The sequence below is a fragment of the Delphinapterus leucas genome, chromosome 9, assembly GCF_059928025.1.
Source record: "Delphinapterus leucas isolate spDelLeu-1000000601 "Yukka" chromosome 9, BTC_Dleu_Yukka2, whole genome shotgun sequence".
Lineage (NCBI taxonomy): Eukaryota > Metazoa > Chordata > Mammalia > Artiodactyla > Monodontidae > Delphinapterus > Delphinapterus leucas.
In genome coordinates this window covers 42,167,173-42,186,156 of record NC_143137.1, presented here as the reverse complement: position 1 = coordinate 42,186,156, position 18,984 = coordinate 42,167,173, and the positions used below count along the sequence as shown (strand labels likewise).

Genomic DNA, 18,984 nt, shown 5'->3' with positions numbered 1-18,984 from the left:
TTTAAATTTTTTTAAATTATAACAAGGATAGATTTCCCCTACCAGATATAAAAATATGTTATCATGTTATAAAAACAAAATAATGCATTTATGAAAATAGCATAGTACTGAGCAAGATGAGAAGCCACATCAATAGAAAAGAACAAATTGTCACAATACAAAATAAAATATATATGTATACTGTATCATATATTTAGTATATAATAATATACTAAGTAATAATGGTAATATACATCATTACAAACTATCAGGAATGACAGCTTAGCATCCATAATATTTTATTAGATATTTGACAAGTTGCAAGAGTAAGTTTTTCTTATATCACAGTATCCAGAAGTTTAAACAAAATTTGACACTGAATTTTCCAGTTGTAATTACTAGTAGCTCATCTGGACTTAGCTATGAGGTATCATATGTTCTGACTGTTTATGCTATTCCATATCATGGACATAAAAATATGACAGAGGACTCTCCCCATGTAAACATCCTTGTGCCTGGGCACCCCCCTCTGGTTTCTTTTCTCTGGCCTCCCAGATGCAGAGGGCTCCTCTATGAACATCTGCAGCAAAGGAACTTTATAGTATTCCCCTACTCTCACCACCTGGGCCACCGTCTCTACACAATGTGTTCACTAGGAGAATCTTCTTTTTAAAAGTGTTTTCCATTCTAGTCATTGATCCTAATAAGATATTCCTGATATAAGTAAAACAGATATATTCCCTGATTTTCAGATTGTAAAACTAAGGTTGAGAAAGACTAAGGGGCCACCCCCAAAGTCCAAATAGCTTTTTGGTAGTAGATCACAGACATAAATCCTGGGCCCTGACTCAGAGGCTCAATGTCCTTTTACTGGAAAACAAACTACAGGAAGGCTTTAGGCAGCATAATCACTTAAGATGCAAAGACAAAATAATGATCAGCCTCAGGCTGTCCCTTCCTGAAGAGGCTTCTGAAATACTCTGGGGCAGTCTCTTCCCTGAGGGCTGGAAGTCTCATCACCTCCCTGTCCAGCAATTGCATAGCCCAGAAGCGGTCTTACCTCGATTTTGTGTTGTCTGAACCTCATCCCCCAGCACATCCTCTTCTCCTCCATAGGTACGGATGGGCGAGCGGGCATAGGAATGCTTTTGAATCAGGCTCTCCACACTTTCCCTAGATTAGAGAGTGACACATCCTGAGTAAACTAAAAAGCTAAGTACTCAGAGAAGGAGAGGAGTCTTAAAGATGATTTACCAGTCAGTAAAACCATTTTATCAGCCAAAAGACCACCACTTCAGTAAAGAATCCGCCTTCCAATGCAGGGGCCGCAGTTTCTATCCCTGGTCGGGGAACTAAGATCCCACATTCCGCAGGGCAACTAAGCCCACATGCCACAACTACTGAGCTCACTCACGCGTCTCAACTAGAGAGCCCGCGTGCCACAAACTACAGAGCCCATGCGCCACAACTAGAGAAGAGAAAACCCACAGGCCACACGTTTCTAGTGTTCTAGAAAACTAGAGAGAAGCCCGAGCACTACAACGAAGAGCCCGCACATCGCAATTAAGACCCGACACAGCCCAATAAATAAATAAATTAATTAAAAAAATATTTTAAAAAAATACCACCACTTCAGGGAAAGACATTCAAAACATGTACGTTTATTTCATTGTAGATGCCTCAGAAACATGACCTCAGGCATATAAATACAAGAAACCTAACTGGACAGGATAAGGACAATTCCCTGAAACTCTACAAACTTAGGGTCAAAGGTGAACAAGGAGCTATAAAACCTGACCATAGGAATATGGAATTTAATGATGTGAAAAAATGACTGGTGAATTTACTACAAACAGCTGCAATCCTGTGACTTCATCAGCTAATGAATACAAAACAAATACTCACCTGATACAAACTGCCCTGATTGAACATCTGATAAAATACTGGCCCAAAGTTCAGAATATCATTAGTCATAAAAAAGACTCAATGTTCACTAATAAACCTAGTAAGTGCATAGAGTATATGACAATATGGGTAGTATGGATAATGGCCACTTTGAGATTCTTGTTGCTTTAAGACTGAAAATTATGGAAAACCTATGAAGGACACATAAAGGGCCACTAGGGAATTTAAGCCCCCAAATAAATGGGTGCATTGTCTTTGTAGATGGTCTTTCTCTTGCAATATAGTCTAAAAACTAAAGAGTGTTGTTAACTTTAAAAACAAAAATTATTTTGGTATTTGCCAGTTCAACCTGCTGCCATTAAGAGAGAAAAACACCAGATAAGAGGTTTTTTAAAATAATTAATTAATTAATTTTTGGGGCTGCATTGGGTCTTCGTTGCTGTGCACAGGCTTTCTCTGGTTGCGGTGAACAGGGGCTACTCTTTGTTGTGGTACATGGGCTTCTCATTGTGGTGGCTTCTCTTGTTGCGGAGCACAGGCTGTAGGCACACAGGCTTCAGTAGTTGTTGCATGCAGCCTTCAGTAGTTGTGGTACATGGGCTCAGTAGTTGTGGCTCGCCGGCTCTAGAGCGCAGGCTCAGTAGTTGTGGCGCACAGGCTTAGTTTCTCCACGGCATGGGATCTTCCCAGACCAGGGCTTGAACCCGTGTCCCCTGCATTGGCAGGTGGATTCTTAGCCACTGCGCCACCTGGGAAGCCTCCAGCTAGAGTTTAGCCAAATGATTTCTTTGCCAAAAATGGAAGTTGGTAATAGGTTAGCTTATACAGTATACATCTCCAAGAATAGCTGTGGCCTAAAGACCAACACCAAATTAACCACCAAAGGACAAAAAAAGGATTTTTAAAAAGTGTGTTGAATAAAGGACAAACCGAACACCAAATTTCATCTTGAGAGGATAAGGAAAGCAAATAAAATGTCATAATAACTTTTCAAAATGTAATACTTGTCAACATTTCACAGAGATATACAGACTTTACCTGTGAAAAAATACTAATAGTGAATTTGGTGTTCTAGAAAGCTTGTATACTCACACAGATTAAAGCATTGTGTCATATAGCATGCAAATGAAGACTTAAAGGTATGCCTAAAAGAAAAATTAATTCTAACAACTATTCAAGTTATATCTTTACTCCTAAAAGGTTTTAAAATAAGCATACAGTACCACCTCATGTAGCCAAAATCACTGGGATCAGGCAAAATCCAGATCCAGTGGATTAACATGTAGGTGTTTAAAAAAATGACGCCATTCCATATTTATTGATATGGAATGATCACCAAGACATATTAAGTGAAAAAAGTTAAGTACAGAACAGTGTATAAAGTTTGCTACCATTTGTGAATTTAAAACAAGAAATATGTATGTTTGTATATGCACAGTATTTCCAGAATGTTCCAACTTCCAGAACAGGAAGCTGCCTAAAATAGGTTGTCTCTGTAGTGTGGAACTAGGGACCTACTGGAGCAATGATTCCCAAATTTGTCCCAAATACACTTGAGTTACCTAAAGCTCTTAAAAAACAACAACTGTATTGAGGTAAAATTAATGTACAGTAAGTGGCATATATTTAAATTGTACAGTTTGATTGATTTGGACTTACGTGACCAGTGACACCACCACCACAAGTGAGATAATAAATGTATGTAACACCTCCAAAAGTTTCCTCGTGCCCATCATGCTCCCTGGTCTCCACCCCAACATACTTTTCCAAGGAAAACACTAGTATGATTTCTGTTCCTACACATTAGTTTGTGTCTTCTAAAATTTTATAAAAATGAAATCATACCTTATGTGTATCTTTTTATCTGGCTCAATTACTTTGAGATTCACATATTAATAGTTCATTCTTTCTTATTCTGAGTAGCATTCTATTGTATGGACATACTATAGTCTACCTGTTTATCTGCTGATGGACATTTGTGTTGTTTCTAGTTTTTAACTGTTACACATGATGCTGCTGCATATATTAATATGTATTTTTAAATATACATATGATTTCTGTTCTTTTGGGTAAATGCCTAGGAGTGGAATGGCTGGATCGTATGGTCGGTATATGTGTAATTTTTTAAGAAACTGCCAACCTATTTTCCAAAGCAGTTGTATCATTTATTTTAGTATTCCCACTCAGCAGTGTATGAGAGTTCCATTCCTCCACATTCTCACCAACACTTGGTGTGATCAGTCTTTTTAATTGTAGCTATTCTAATACACAGGTACTAGTATGTCATCATAGTTTTAATTTGCGTTTCCGTAATGACTAAGATGTTGCTCATCTTTTTATGTGCTTATTTGCTTCTATATATCAACTGTGGTAAAACTGTTCAAATATTTTGTTCATTTTAAAAATTAGGTTGTTTCCTTATTATTGCGTTTTGAGATTTCAATATATATTCGGGATGCTTGTCCTTATAGGATGTATGACTTGCAAATATTTTCTCCCAGGCTGTGGCTTGTCTTTTCATCTTTAACAGTGTCTTTTAAACAGCAGAAGTTTTTAATTTTTATAAAGTCCAATTTATTGTTTGCAATTTTATGGATGCTTTTGCTATACTATCCCAGAATCTTTGCCTAAACCAAGACCATAAAAGTTTCTCTTGGGCTTCCCTGGTGGTGCAGTGGTTGAGAGTCTGCCTGCCGATGCAGGGGACACGGGTTCATGCCCCAGTCTGGGAAGATCCCACATGCCACGGAGCGACTAGGCCCGTGAGCCATGGCCACTGAGCCTGCGCGTCCAGAGCCTGTGCTCCGCAACGGGAGAAGCCACAACAGTGAGAGGCCCGCGAACCGCAAAAAAAAAAAAAAAAAAAAAAGTTTCTCTTAATTTTTTTTTCTAGAAGTTCTTATAGTTTTAGGTTTCACATAATGATATATAATTTGCCTTGAGCTAATTTTGTATAAGCATGAGGTATGGATGGATGTTCATTTTTTGCTTATTGATAGCCAACTATTCCAGCACTATTCGTTGAAGAGATGACCCCGTCTCCACTGAATTACCACTGCATCTTTGTCAAAAAAAATCTTCTTCCTCTTTTTGCCTTCTTTTAGGTTATATTTTATAATTCCATTTCATCTCCTTTGTTGGTTTGTTTATTATTTATAACTTTTGGTTTTTTAGTGGTTGATTTAGTGTTCACAGTAAATATCTTTAACACGTCACAATCTGCTTGGCAAGTGATAGTTACCACTTTAAGTATAAGACTCACAATAACATTACTTTTATTTCTCTCTTCTAACCTTTGTATCATTCCTGTCAGACATTTTACTTTTACAGAAACGCCACACTACACTGTTATTTTTTTGTCTAAACAGTGAATTATGTTTTAAAAGATTTGAATAATTTGAAAAAAATTGATCTACTTATTCTTGTAGTTACCATTCCCACTGTCCATCATTCCTTTGCGTAGATCTAGGTTGACATCTGATATAATTCTCCTTCTACCTGAAGGACTTCCTTTAACATATCTGTAGTGCAATTTTGTGTGTCTGAAAAAAGTCTTCATTTTGCTTTTTATTTTTTCTTTTTTGCAATACGTGGGCCTCTCACTGTTGTGGCCTCTCCCGTTGTGGAGCACAGTCTCCGGATGCGCAGGCTCAGCGGCCATGGCTTACAGGCCCAGCCGCTCTGCGGCATGTGGGATCTTCCTGGACCGGGGCACGAACCCATGTCCCCTGCATCGGCAGGCGGACTCTCAACCACTGTGCCACCAGGGAAGCCGCTTTTTTTTTTTTTTTTTTAACATTTTTGCTGGGTATAAATTTCTAGGTGAGCAGACTTTTTTCTTTCTGCACTTTTAGAAATGTTGCTCCACTGTCTCCTCATTTACTTTGTTTCTGACAAGAAATCTGCTGTCATCCTTATCTTATCTACTATGTCTTTAATTCCCTGGTTGCTTTCAATATTTTCTACACTGGTTTTGAGCAATTTGATTATGATGTGCCTTGGTGTTACTTCTTAATGCTTCTTGAGCTTCAGTTTGTTGGCCCTCTTTGGACTGTGTTGTCATTAAATTTGGAAAATTTTTGAACATTATTTCTTCAAATATAATTCTTCCTTCATCTCCCCATCCACCTTTTAGGGGCTCCAGTTCTCCAGTTACACATATATTAGACTATATTAGTTATATTATATATATTAGACTATATTATATTAGACTATATTATATTATTATTAGACTATATTAGTTTCCCCACAACTCACTGATACTCTTCATTTTTTAAAATTTTAAAAAATTTCTCTTTGCTCTCTGTTTTATTTTGGATAGTTTCTATTGCTGTGTCTTAAAGTTCTCTAATTATTTCATCTGCAACATCTAATCTGCCATTAGTCCCATCCAGTGTATCTTTCATTTTATACATTATAGTTTTCATCTTTAGAATTTTGACAACAAGGTCCTAATGTATAGCACAGGGAACTAGATTCAATATCCTGTGATAAACCATAATAGAATTTTGATTTGGATCACTTGGGCCTCTTCCGTGTCTCTACTTAATTTTTGGCTGTTTGGAATACAGTTATAATAACTGTTTTAATGTCTTTGTCTGCTAATTGTAATATTTGTGTCAGTTCTGGGTTATTTTCAATTGGTTAATTTATGGGTTATATTTTTCTACTTTACATTTCTGGTAATTTTTAATTGGATGTCAGACGTGAATTTTATCTTGGTGGTTGCTGGATATTTCTGTATTCTTATAAATATTCTTGAGCTTTGTTCTAGGATATAGTTAAGCTACTTGGAAATAAGTGATCGTTTGGGGTCTTGCTTTCAAGATATGTTAGGTAGGACTGGAATACTGTTTAGTCTAGGACTAATTTTTTTCTCACTATTAAAGCAAAACCCGTCTGAGTATTCTATCAAATGCCCTGCAAATTGCAAGATTTTCCAGTCCATCTAGTTAGAACAGGCATTATTTTTATCCCTGTATGGACACTAGGTACTGTTGCCTCCAGTCTTTTCAGGTGCTCCCCTCCCCGCAACCTCTGGTAGTTTCCTCACACATGTGCTAGTCAGCTCCCAGCTGAACACTCAAGAGGGACCCCCCTGTAGGACTTTGGCGTTCTCTTCTCCTGTGGTCTGTCCTGTGGATTCTCACTGTTTGCTCTCATTGAACTCTCAGCTCTGACTGCTCAACTCAGGGAGTCTGCCAGGCTCAGCCTATATTCTCCCTCCCTGTGCCATGGCCTAGATACTCTCTCAGACTATAAGCTGGGTCCATCATAGGGCTCACCTCATTTGTTTCCCATCTTTCAGGGATTACTGTCTTTTTTTGCCTTGTGTCCAGTATCATTTAAAAAAGCATTGTTTCATATATTTTGTGTGTTTCTTAGTTATTTAAGGCAAGAGGTTATATTTGGTCCTTGTTGCTTTACCTTTACCTGAAGCAAAGTCTGTCCTGAGGCTCTTCTAAAAATTCCAAAACCAGGTCATACCCACAGATCAAGTAAATCGCAATCTATGGGGTGGGACACAGGATTCAGTAATTGTAAAGCTCCCCAGGTGGTTCTAGTGGAGAAGGTGTGTGATGGATACTTTTCTCCATATATGCCTCTGTACCATTTGAACTTTGGACATGTTTATTCAAAATTAATTACAAATCATAAACTATCATAAGAAATGGTAACCTACCAATACAAAAAGAGAAGAACTGCTGGTCTAACGCTGATACTTGGGGAACTTATAATGAATCGATAAAACTTGTCATTATCATGCTGATTTTTATATCAATATAGTAAATGCATTGGAGGCAATGTGGTATATTGGAAATTTCATGGGCTTTAAAGTCACTCATCAAATAGATGCATGGATAGATGAGTATATGGACCACCTAAAACCATTTTCACATTCTAGTTTTGTTGCTTCCTTAACCTCTCTTCATCTGTAAATTGGGAAGTCATTCATTCATCCCCCCCCAAATTATTTAGCACCTTTTATGAACAAGGCACTATTCTAGGAATTATGGAGACAGCAGTAAGCAAAACGTAAAAATCCCTGCCTAATGGGAGAGAGGGCTGGGGGAGAAGGAGAAGATGATAAGAAAAATATGTAGAAAAATGTGTAGCATATTAGATAATGATAGTGCTATGGAAAAATAAAAGTAAAGCAAATAATAGTGATAAGAACTATAACTATGAGAATTAAATGAGGTAAGTCATTTGAATTGCTCAAAAGTGGCACATAGGAGGTACGCAGTAAATATTAGTGCCCTATAAAAGTATATCTAAAGCAGGTAAAAATTCTATTCTTTTAGATTATATTTTTTTCCAGTTTATTTCACCCATATGAATAATCCTAATTCAGAATAACATGATCCAAACAGGAGGATTTTTCTCAGTGACTGAATGTAAAAGTCAGCAGAAAACTTTAAAAGTATGTTATTTTCAGTTCTATTATAAAATTATACCTATCATAAAATATAACATTAAGCTTTAATGGGTCCATATCACCTGTTTAAAAGTGTAACCTATTTTTAAAGATCCGATGAACTTGTTGAATCCCTTGAGTTGGACTTGTTGACATGAAAATATTTTATCATTTACTAAGAGGCACCAGTAAATGAAGAAATTAACAGAAAGGGTAACTTGGCATAACATGGACCCTAACTAATCAATTTGCTAACTGCCATATATTTTAAGTTTTATATGCCCACACTCTGGTAATGTTGGACCCCTGTAGCCTTAACAGCTGAGTCACTTACTCAAGGACTTAATTCACTGTAATATTAGAGCATGACTGTCTTTTTGGGTAACTTGGGTCATTAAGAAAAACGTCAATTGAGATGAGTAACCTTTAATAAAATGACAACTATTACATAACATTCAAGCTGATGTCCTTTTAGTCTAAGCCATGTGTCATACTGTTAATATTTAAAATGAACTTAGAAAAGGATTAGGTGGTTATTTTCACATGAGGAAAGAACTTGTTTCAGATACCCTAGAAAATATTTTCTCTTTGTAAAGTCATAAAGGAATGACCATCAATGAGCTGAAATTATGGATGGTGTATTTCTAAGGTGTATTCTGTTGCCCATCCTAGGCACATAGACTGCTCTATCCAAGCGTTTGAGTTCAAAAGCAGAGTGTAGTATCTGCCTCTCTAAAAATGCCCTTATATAAAATCATTTAAACATTTTTCACATATACACAAGAAAAATTGTTTAAATAACACAATGAATCACTGCCTTGTGAAATATTTTGCTTTTCTATACAAAGTACATTATATTTATTTTGTCCTTGGAAGATCACTGGTATCATTACTTATTCTTGTCTCTAAGAGGGAGAAAAAAGGGATTTATTGAAGTGATTTATTTTTGTCAGGCCTGGAAGGGAACTGAAAGCAATGGCAGTTCTTATATAAAGGATGGCATAATTAAATTATTGCCTTTTAAGTGATTGAAAACAGTGGTGCAAATCAGGGCCGTCTCTTCGAAGATGTTACGAAGAATAGACAGCTCATGTTGTTTACTTTATGTCTAATCCCTGTTTCCAGCAGAATGAAAAGTGCAAAGAATTTATTTAGCCTGGAAGACTACTGTGAGGATTTCTGAATACTGTGCTCTAAAAAATAGGGGATGACTCACCTAATGGGTTAAGTGACTTATGTATTACAAGCTAGGACAGTACCTTGTAATGCTCAGTTCTGTTATATCCCAAAGCAAGAGACAATAGTTACTTTGGATTTTAATAGATAAGTAAAATGGGTACCATTATTGAAGGTTGGCCTTTCTAATATCTAACACTAAATTATTTTTCTAGGCAAAAAGCATACATCATTAGGTATCTTTGAGAGATCTCTTCTGACTAATGTGTAACCATCAATTCCAAGACTAATATACATGTAAGAGACACAATCATAGCCAGAAGGTGGGCAAGATACAGGGTAGCTGCAATGATTATGTTGATTCTGCAAAAATGTTCAGAACTATTGGAAGTCATCTGAACTATTTGTTGAAACTCTAGATAAGCAAAACCAACATACTCTATCAGTATTGAACTGATTACCCTTCCTCTATCTCTGAAACTAGAGTACAAATTTCTTAATGATCAAAAAGCAAAACCTTCCCTTTTCCTTCACATTCTCCTTTGCACCATTGCTTTACCCAATATATTCCTCTTTAAATGCACTTACTAGATGGATGGCAATCATGTGTTTGCATGACCACCGTTACCACTACACTGTTGGCCTTTGAACGAGGGAGGGAACAATGCTTTCTTTATCTAGGCAGTGGTTCTCAAACTTTAGTGTATTATAGACTGAGTGTTTGTGTCCCCCAAATTCATGTTGAAATCTTAATCTCCAATGTGATGATTTTAGGATGTGAGGCCTTTGGTAGACCGTTAGGTTTTAAGTGTGGAGCCCTCATAAATGGGATTAGTACCCTTATAAGAGAAAGGAGAGCTTGCTTTAGCTTTCTGTTCTTCAGCCATGTGAGGACACAGTGAGAAGATAGCTATCTGTGAACCACAGGCAGGTCCTCACCAAAAACTGAATCTGCCAGCACCTTGATCTTAGACTCACCAGCTTCCAAAACTGTGAGAAATAAATGTCTGTTGTTTAAGCTACTCACAGTCTATGGCATTTTTGTTATAGCAGCCCAACAGACTAAGACAGTGTTCATCAGAATTACCTGGAGGGCTGGTCAAAACGCAGATTTTTGGACCCCACCCTAGAGTTTCTAATTTAGTAAGTCTGAAGTATGGCTCAAGAATATTATTTCTAGCGTGTTTCCAGGTAACGCTGATGCTACTGACCTGGAGGCCACACTCGGAGAACCGCTGCCCTAGTGTAGTGGTTACTGGAACCTGCTAAGCTCGAATCCTAGCCCTGCCACTTGCCAGTTGTGTGCCTTTGGTCAAATTACTTCACTACTCTTTGTCTTAGTTTTCTCATCTGCAAAATGAGGGATATTAATATGACCTAGCTCTTAGGGTTATTATTAAGATTTAATGAGTTAAATACATATAGAGAGTTTATATTTGTACTTGGCATATAATAAGTGCTCAATAAATGTTTATAGGTAACAAAATTAAATCACTGTTATTATTGAGTATCAAAATCATGTGTTCCTAAAGCTGGTTACATAATCATAATCATTTTAGATGAAATTGAGACTTCCAGTCGCTATAACTTTCTATGCTTCATTTAAACCATCCTACAATATACATGTCAGAGAGAAAATTAAATAAAAAGTAAATATTATTTCAATTTACATTCTAACTTTCTCTCTTTCTAAATACAGACCCGGTAAAAAGCTGCATTCAGGGAGAAAATGACAGATCCATTAAAATCAAATCTAATTTACAGGAAACAAAATATTTAAAGTTGTCCGTGCTCATGAGTTTGCTCATGTTTACATCATATTTTACTAGTAGGCCTTTGTAAACAACTACTTGTCACAATATTTTTCTAAAGATTTATGCAGATAATGTTATAAATTACTGGAAGACAATATATCAATATTTGTTGCTTCCACAAAGTACTTAATAAATGAAAACTTTAGATAATACAATTGGAGTTGTATTATAAATCATTAATTTTAATTTGAGAACAGAAATATATTATGCAATACATTTTGGAAAAACAAAATAATCTTTTTAAAAGCTTTTAGATTTTAGCTTATTTTTATTTATGTGACTTAATCCTACTAATTTTTCTTTTCAATAGTAATACACATTTCTGGTTTTATATCATTATTAGCAACTTAAATAAGTAAACTGTACCACTGTGGAAAAAAAAAAACAACTTGTTTCTTAAGTCTAACTGCTGTGACTAGAACAAAGGTCTCATGCAAAGTACAGATTATTCAGCCTCTAAAAATAAACTTTAGTAAATTGTGAGGCAGGGAACAAATATCCTTTAGACACAGATAGAAAGAAAGACACAAGCAAGAAAAAAAGGAGGACAACTTATGACCGTAAGTCAGTTGTGAATAACTCTGCTGCTCTGTCAAACCCGCTGATTTGTTTGAGACTGTTTTGTAATATAAATGTTTCCTCTTAGAAGCTGTGAATAAATGAGTAACGTTTTAAATGCAGGCACATAGCTTGCTAGTTAAAAGAATTTTGTGGTAACTACTTGTATAATTTGAAAAGAAAAATTTAGTTCTGTTGAAAGTCATCCCTTCCTTTCTGTGGTTGTTGTTACCAGACTATTTTAATTTATTAAATTAATAGATTGTATTTAAAAGCAGACTTTAATCTGGTTACCAAACAAAATAACTTCCATTTTATGCATACAGTCTCTTATACTAACTCTGCCTTCATTGGAGACGATAAAAAGATGTTTCTTTACTAAGAAGCTGTGCGATCAGATTCCTTATCTGTGTCTGGGCTTTGCTTTCTCCTATAAAATGAGGGTGTGGTAGGGAAATGGTGGGCTGGATTAGATGATCTCTAAGATCCATTATGGCTCTAACAATTTATGAGTCTATAAATATATAAACAGAAGTAAAAATTTAAAAGAGTCATTTTGAAAAAGTCCAGTACTAGTTGCAAAGAACCCTGAGTTCTAACCCCAAATCTTCTACTAACTAATTGTGTGATCTGGCAGATCACTCTCTGGGCCCTACTTGCCTCATTGGTATAATGACAAAACTGGTTGGCTCCCCAAATCACTCCAGCCTTAAAATAAATAAAGCAGAGGCCATTGTTACTAGCTTTTGCCATTTGCTTTCTTTAGTATTTTTACTTTCGAATAGCCTGCCTCTCACTGGTGGTGGCTGCCTTTAACATCCAGGATTTTTTGTTTGTTTTTTTTTAGCTGACTTCATTGAAATTATGTTTCACTTTTACTTTATTACAGACACTGCATAATCTACTTTATAAGAGTCTCCATTAATACTCAAGTATAGTTGTATTTATGAAAGATTAAGGGAATTAGCAAACTAAGTTATGAGCCATAACCATTTCACTATTCACTAGGCTGTAGTTTAATCCATTTATTTTCTCAGGCAATACAGTGCTCCCCCCTATATACATATATATATATATATATTCTTCTGCTTTGCATGAATCAGTTATACTGGTTTTCTTCTAAAGATAGAATACAAGGAGTGATATGTGAACTTATGTTGTCGGCTATTTGAGTAACAACTATTAGGTTGGACTAATCAGTTCATGACACGCATGACTTCTTCAGGAGCCCTGAATGTCAGAATTTTCTTTTTCCCAAATCTAGCCAGAATGCTTAGAAGAAAGCCCAGATACCAGCAGCAGGTATCCTAAATAGGGGAAGGTGAAGATGAGGAGGAGAGATGAACTAAGTACACAAAAGTATACTGCAGAAAGTCTTATTCTGGACCACATTTTAAGAAAAAAGTGACTAATATGTCCAGAATTCAAAGGTAGAGGAGGATTTTTTAAAGAAATGGCTCTACTATAGGACATCTGGAGAGAGCACTGAGCAGGACTTCCATTCAGCTTCCCACTGAGTCCATCAAAATATTGCAAGTGCCACCTGTCTGGATGGGACCCATGATGTAGAGAAGGAAAATCCACATAATCCTTACATTTCATTTCACCATGAATTTCCACTTCTCTGCCTCTAAGGTCATCAGCAGAGCTTCTGACAATTTAAAATTTATTCCGTTGGCAAGCTCACTAGAAGTTAGTGTAGGGAGGGTCTTGGATTGTACTCCAAGGACTCCTCATTCTAAGAAAGCATGAGGTACAAGAGGAACAAATGCATAATGTTTCAGAAGACTGATGCCACCTTTCTGTCCCTTCACATCATCTATGAGTGAAAGAAATAAGAAGGCAACATGTCCAGATAATCCTCTGGGAACTGGGCATCCCCTTCCGCCCTTTGATCAAGGACAATAAGAACAAAGGAAAAAGAATGAAATCTTTTGATCATTCCAGAAAAAAGGCTGTCACTTATATGGGAAAGAATATTAGATTGTCATCAGAGTTTGACAGCCATAGTTTATTCCAGGAGACAGTGAAGTAACAACATATCTAAAATATGGCAGGAAAGAAAATGTGATGGAAGGATTGTGTATACCAAGTCCAACTGACTTTCACAAATGGAGGCCACAGACTGTCATGTTCATGCAAAAGACAAGGAATTTTGGTCCCACTATAGCCTTTCTTGAGGAACCAAGTAGAAAATGAACTTCAGACAACCAAAACACTGGAGAGATACTGACATAAGATGCATCAGGGGCATTAAATACATATTTACTTATAGAACTAAGACTAAACCATGGTTATAAGAAAGGATACAGTATTCTCCGACAAGGTAGATGAGATACAGTTCTCAAAAATGGGGGGGAGAATGGGGAAAGAACATGGTAAGTAGAATAAAGTTGTTGATTATATATGTTTATTAACTGGGATTAAAAGGATGTTACTTCAAATCAGATGCTGAAAAAGAGGGAAAGTAGAGGGGAAGAAAAAAAGAAGTTACTAGTTAATTTCAATATTGCTTCTAGGAGGGGACTTAAAGAAAATTAGAGGGAGAGTAGGAGTTCTTAACAGATATTAGTGTAAAGGAAAACAGAACAAGAGTATGAATCTTGCTAGTTACCAAAAAAAAGTATAAAAAAAAAGGTTGCTAATAAAATAGACCACATAGTAAAAGATTATTTATATAAAATACTTGTATATCTATTTAAATATAACAAAACAATATGCCACAACTGAGCCCAAACATATTACTATATACATTACATGTATATTGTATACTTACATAGTACAGATATATATATGTAATAAAATACTAATGTACATTGTTACATAAAAAACAAGGTGAAAATGTATAGTGTTAAAATTTAAGAAAAAGAAGCATATATAAACATGTATCTGCTTATATTAAAAAACATAATATATTATATTAAAAAACAAGGATAAACAATGCTTTTTCTTTTTTTTTAATGGTTACCGATAGGAGAGGGAAGAAGTAGGATGGAGGAGATATAGAATTTTGACTGTCTTTGAATAAGTCATGTTCTGTAGATTTGTCTTGAAACCATGTAAATCATGTATTAAATAACCATATAAGAAAACTATACTTTTTTAAATTCCAAAAAATAAAAAATACAATAAAACAAATGAACCTAAATGTGTATCATTAGGTTAGTGGTATGAACAAAAAACAAAACAAAACTTTAAAAAAACACAACACTGTAGTATCAGCAGAATCTACACTAAGGACAAAAAGAACCACAGAAAGATTTTTAACTATTTTTAGTTGGCACATTGTTGGAGATATGCTGACATACATATTCTGAGATTGCTATGCTTCTCTATGCTGTGAGATAAAGCAAAAAAGGAGCAATGACAGAATATTCTGTCATTCCTGGTGTTACTGAGAACTAGAGGCTCAGCATGAGAGAAAAGAAGTACAGATAAAGGTCAGAGAGGTTAAGTAAAAACTTTATCATCCTGAATTGAAATAGAAAGTATCAGTATGAACTCAAGTAGGATTTTACCTTTAAAGTACATGTGGGTGTGCACACACATATCCTTCAAACTGAGGACAGAGACTATCTCTGGGGAGGGGGATTCTGAGAAGTGGAGGCTCACATTTGACTTATTTAAAGTTTGAGTACTGGATTCTTACACATTTTAAATATCATATTTTTCCATTTTAAAATGCAAATTTGGGAAATATTAGTAAAAGTATTTTCTAATTCGTTAACAATAAACTGGATGATGTTTTCGGAGTCTTTCTAACACCAGCTTTCCCAAATACCTTTTATACTGTTCTCTAAAGGCCCTGAAAGTTTTCTCTGAAAGAGGAAAAAAAATTATAACCTAGTTTTCAGTTATTCATTATAGTTGAGGCACCAGATTAGACGATGGATAAAAATAACATAGATAATTGAAATTTACAGAGAATCTTAAGTATGCATCTCTGAAGTTATTACTCTGTCATCCTACTCTGTCATCTTTCTTCTGGCTTGAACTACAAGTGCTAAAATGACCCTAAGGCATGTCTCAAAAACTACCATTGTAAAGATAGGAAGGATAAGGTGTTGGCAGAGATCAGATCTCACCAGCTTTGTCAATTAGCATCACCATATGGGCCTCAAAATGAAATTCTGAGTTTCTTCATTTTAAATACCATCCTAAGGAGGTAAAATTTCTGGGTAGAAGTTTTCCTTGCTGCCAACATTTCCACAGCCCCTTAAAGCTCTAAGCCTGTGATCAGCAAACTTACTCTGTAAAGGCCTGGTGGAAAATAGTTTAAGCTTTGCAGGCCTTAGGATCTCTGTCAGATATACTCAGCTCTGTCACTGTAGCATGAAAGCAGCCACATACAATACATAAATTGAAAAATGTGACTGTCCTGCAATAAAACTTTATAGACAATAAATTTTAATTTTATATTATTTTTGCATGTCACAAAATGTTATTTTTATAACTTCTTCAACCATTTAAAATGTAAAGACCATTCTTAGCTTGTGGGCTATACCAAACAGGTGGCAGACAGCAGGGTTTGCCAACCCCTGCTCCAAGCTATTTGCCTGATTAGAGATGGGCCCCACTCACCCCACACTGCTCTTTATGAAAACCTTACTGCCTCAGAAATTCCACAAGCCAGCTTAGAGCTGTGTTAGAACCAACACTGCTTGCTTTCTAGCACCAGAAGTCATTATTTAAGACGTAGGAATTATCCATAAACTGAACCTCTTTAGCAAACCTGCCAAAATACTTACTGCTCCATGGCTTGATGCAGGTAAAACTATAAATTTCCAGAATAGCAGATTTGCAACTTTGTTTCCTGAAGTTTTCTTCTTCATCTAAACTAATAGTGTTTGAGCTCTGAGCAAGAAGGCCTGATTCCCTCTGGGCTTGTGTCCAAATTTCATGTGTTTAAAAGTTTTGTTCAATCCCAGGGAGTTTTAAACATATTTTATAGAGACTCTCAGTGTGAAGGGAGAGTGCCAACTGCATACTTTGACATTTTAGCCACAGGAAAGGAGTGAGGGAAGCATCAAACAGCGTGCGGTTCATCGCTGTACAGGGAGGAAAGCTACTTGGGGGGATGGGGAAGAAATGAAAAGCCCTCTGTCAGAGCTTCACCTAAACCCCACCTTGGAGCAGCAGAGATTAATGATAAAGGCAGATCTTTGAGCAGTTGATGAGAAGCAGATTCTTACACTGCTGGAGGCCATGAGGAAGGGATCCCACAGCAGCACCCTCTCAGCTAGCACACTGTGGTCTTGGTACATTGAAGGGTGCGGGGCTAATGACCATCACCGGCTCAGAGGAGGGCCATGAGGTTGCTTTGCTGGGCATGGTGGGGGAACAGCTGTTTTCCAGCTGCTGAGGCAGACAGGGTAATACAATCAATGCAAAGTTAAAACTCCCTTTTCCAAGCCTATCTCCACCTACCTGCAACAACTTCCTAACCCAAACAGAATAATTTTATTTCCAAATTGGCACACTCACAGTAAGTTTAAATTATTACCCCTTCTTCAGTCTGCACCTGCAAGATTAAACAAAGAGCCACATGATTTTATTCACAATTAATCTCAGCTCCTAACGCTAAACAGACATCCCATTCTATACATGAGCTAGAGAAAGATAGTTGGAATTACAAAACACTCAGCAATTCAAAAGAAGAAAACTAATTTTTAAAAACAGAACAAGTGATCTCTTTTGAAACAGACTTGTTCCAAGAAACAAATGTTTTAAGTCTCTAATTTGTAGTTTCAAGTTTTTAGTGAGATTTAAGAAGACCCTATACTAATAAAGCAGGGACTAGCAGGAATGAAAAGGAAACAATCTGGAAATGTAAAAATATACTTGAAAGTGACAAAATAATAATTACCACATTTTAAAAGAACTCAATAAGGACAGCAAACAGAATACCGGATGCTGTAGAAAACAGAATCAACAAATTAGAAGACTCATATAGGAAATTGTTCCAATATCAGAGTAAACAGTTAAATAAATAAAAATTATTAAACAAAAGATGAAAAAAATAGGGAATAGATTCAGGAGTTGTAACATTTATATAATAGGAATTTTAGTAGGTCTGAATAGAGCAGAACAATTAGAAGCAAAAAGAATGAGGAAGAGGAGGAAAAAAAAAGAACAAGAAAATTTTCCTGAGATAAGTAACGACTTGAGTTTTCAATTGGAAGGGCTCAGTTATATTGTAAATACTAATGAAAAAAATTTACAACTGAACAAATACTGGTACAATTTCTGAATTTCAAAGGAAACTTTCTAAAAGCATTTTTATCAGATAGGAAAAAAAGGTAATTTTCCAACGAAGGAAAGAGAGTGAATTTAGCATCAGCTTTTACTCTATCTACAGTATTTAAAAACTAGATGACAAAGGAAGGTTGAAAGAGTTCTGAGGAGAAAGACAGTGACGCTAGTCAGGTTATAATAATGGCAACAGATCCTCTCAGATATGTATGAACTGATAAAGAGGGTCACCCATATATCCTTCCTCAACCAATTACTCACCATTTTTCAACAACTGAGAATAAAGTCAGAACACAATTCCAGTAATCAGAGTATAACAGAAGAAATGAGCATTAAACAATGAAATGAGTATGACTACAATTAAATTTAAATGATTGTGGTTGATGTATTTGTGATCCTTACATTAACATTAAGAAAAAGAAGATAAAGAAGATGCATGAATAAACTGGATTTTAAATCCCAGATTTTTTAAATCAATGCTATAGGTTGAGGGAGGGGCAGTACAAGGAAAAAATCACATACTAAATATCTCCTATTTGACAAGAAAAGAAAATGTATAGTTTCATTCCTAACAATAACAGAGAAATATCAGTTTTACAATTATGTCTTTCAGAATTTAAAAGCATAATTATATTAAAAAGAAATATAATGAACATTAGAGAAAGGACTTTGGTTTCAAACTAACCTGGGTGTAAGGCTCAGCTGTCACAAATTACCGTATGTGAATTTGAATAAAGTATTAATCTCTTTAAGCTTCAGCTTAATAGGGATGATAGTCATACTTTATTAGAGAATTATTTTGAAGTGTAGCTGAAATAAAATGTGTCAACTGCATAGCTCACTGGCTGGCACGTGGTGGCTGTGGAATGTTAACTGTAATAA

The 18,984-nt window shown here is 35.8% G+C and overlaps 1 protein-coding gene across 1 annotated transcript in view; it reads right to left on the bottom strand.

The window, feature by feature from the left end:
• Positions 1-18,984, bottom strand: part of TBX20 (T-box transcription factor 20) — a 57,188-nt gene that overhangs the window by 7,649 nt on the left and 30,555 nt on the right. The window contains exon 7 of the mRNA XM_022583543.3: positions 1,040-1,152. Coding sequence (XP_022439251.1) covers positions 1,040-1,152 — 113 coding nt within the window. The remainder of the gene's footprint in view (positions 1-1,039; positions 1,153-18,984) is intronic.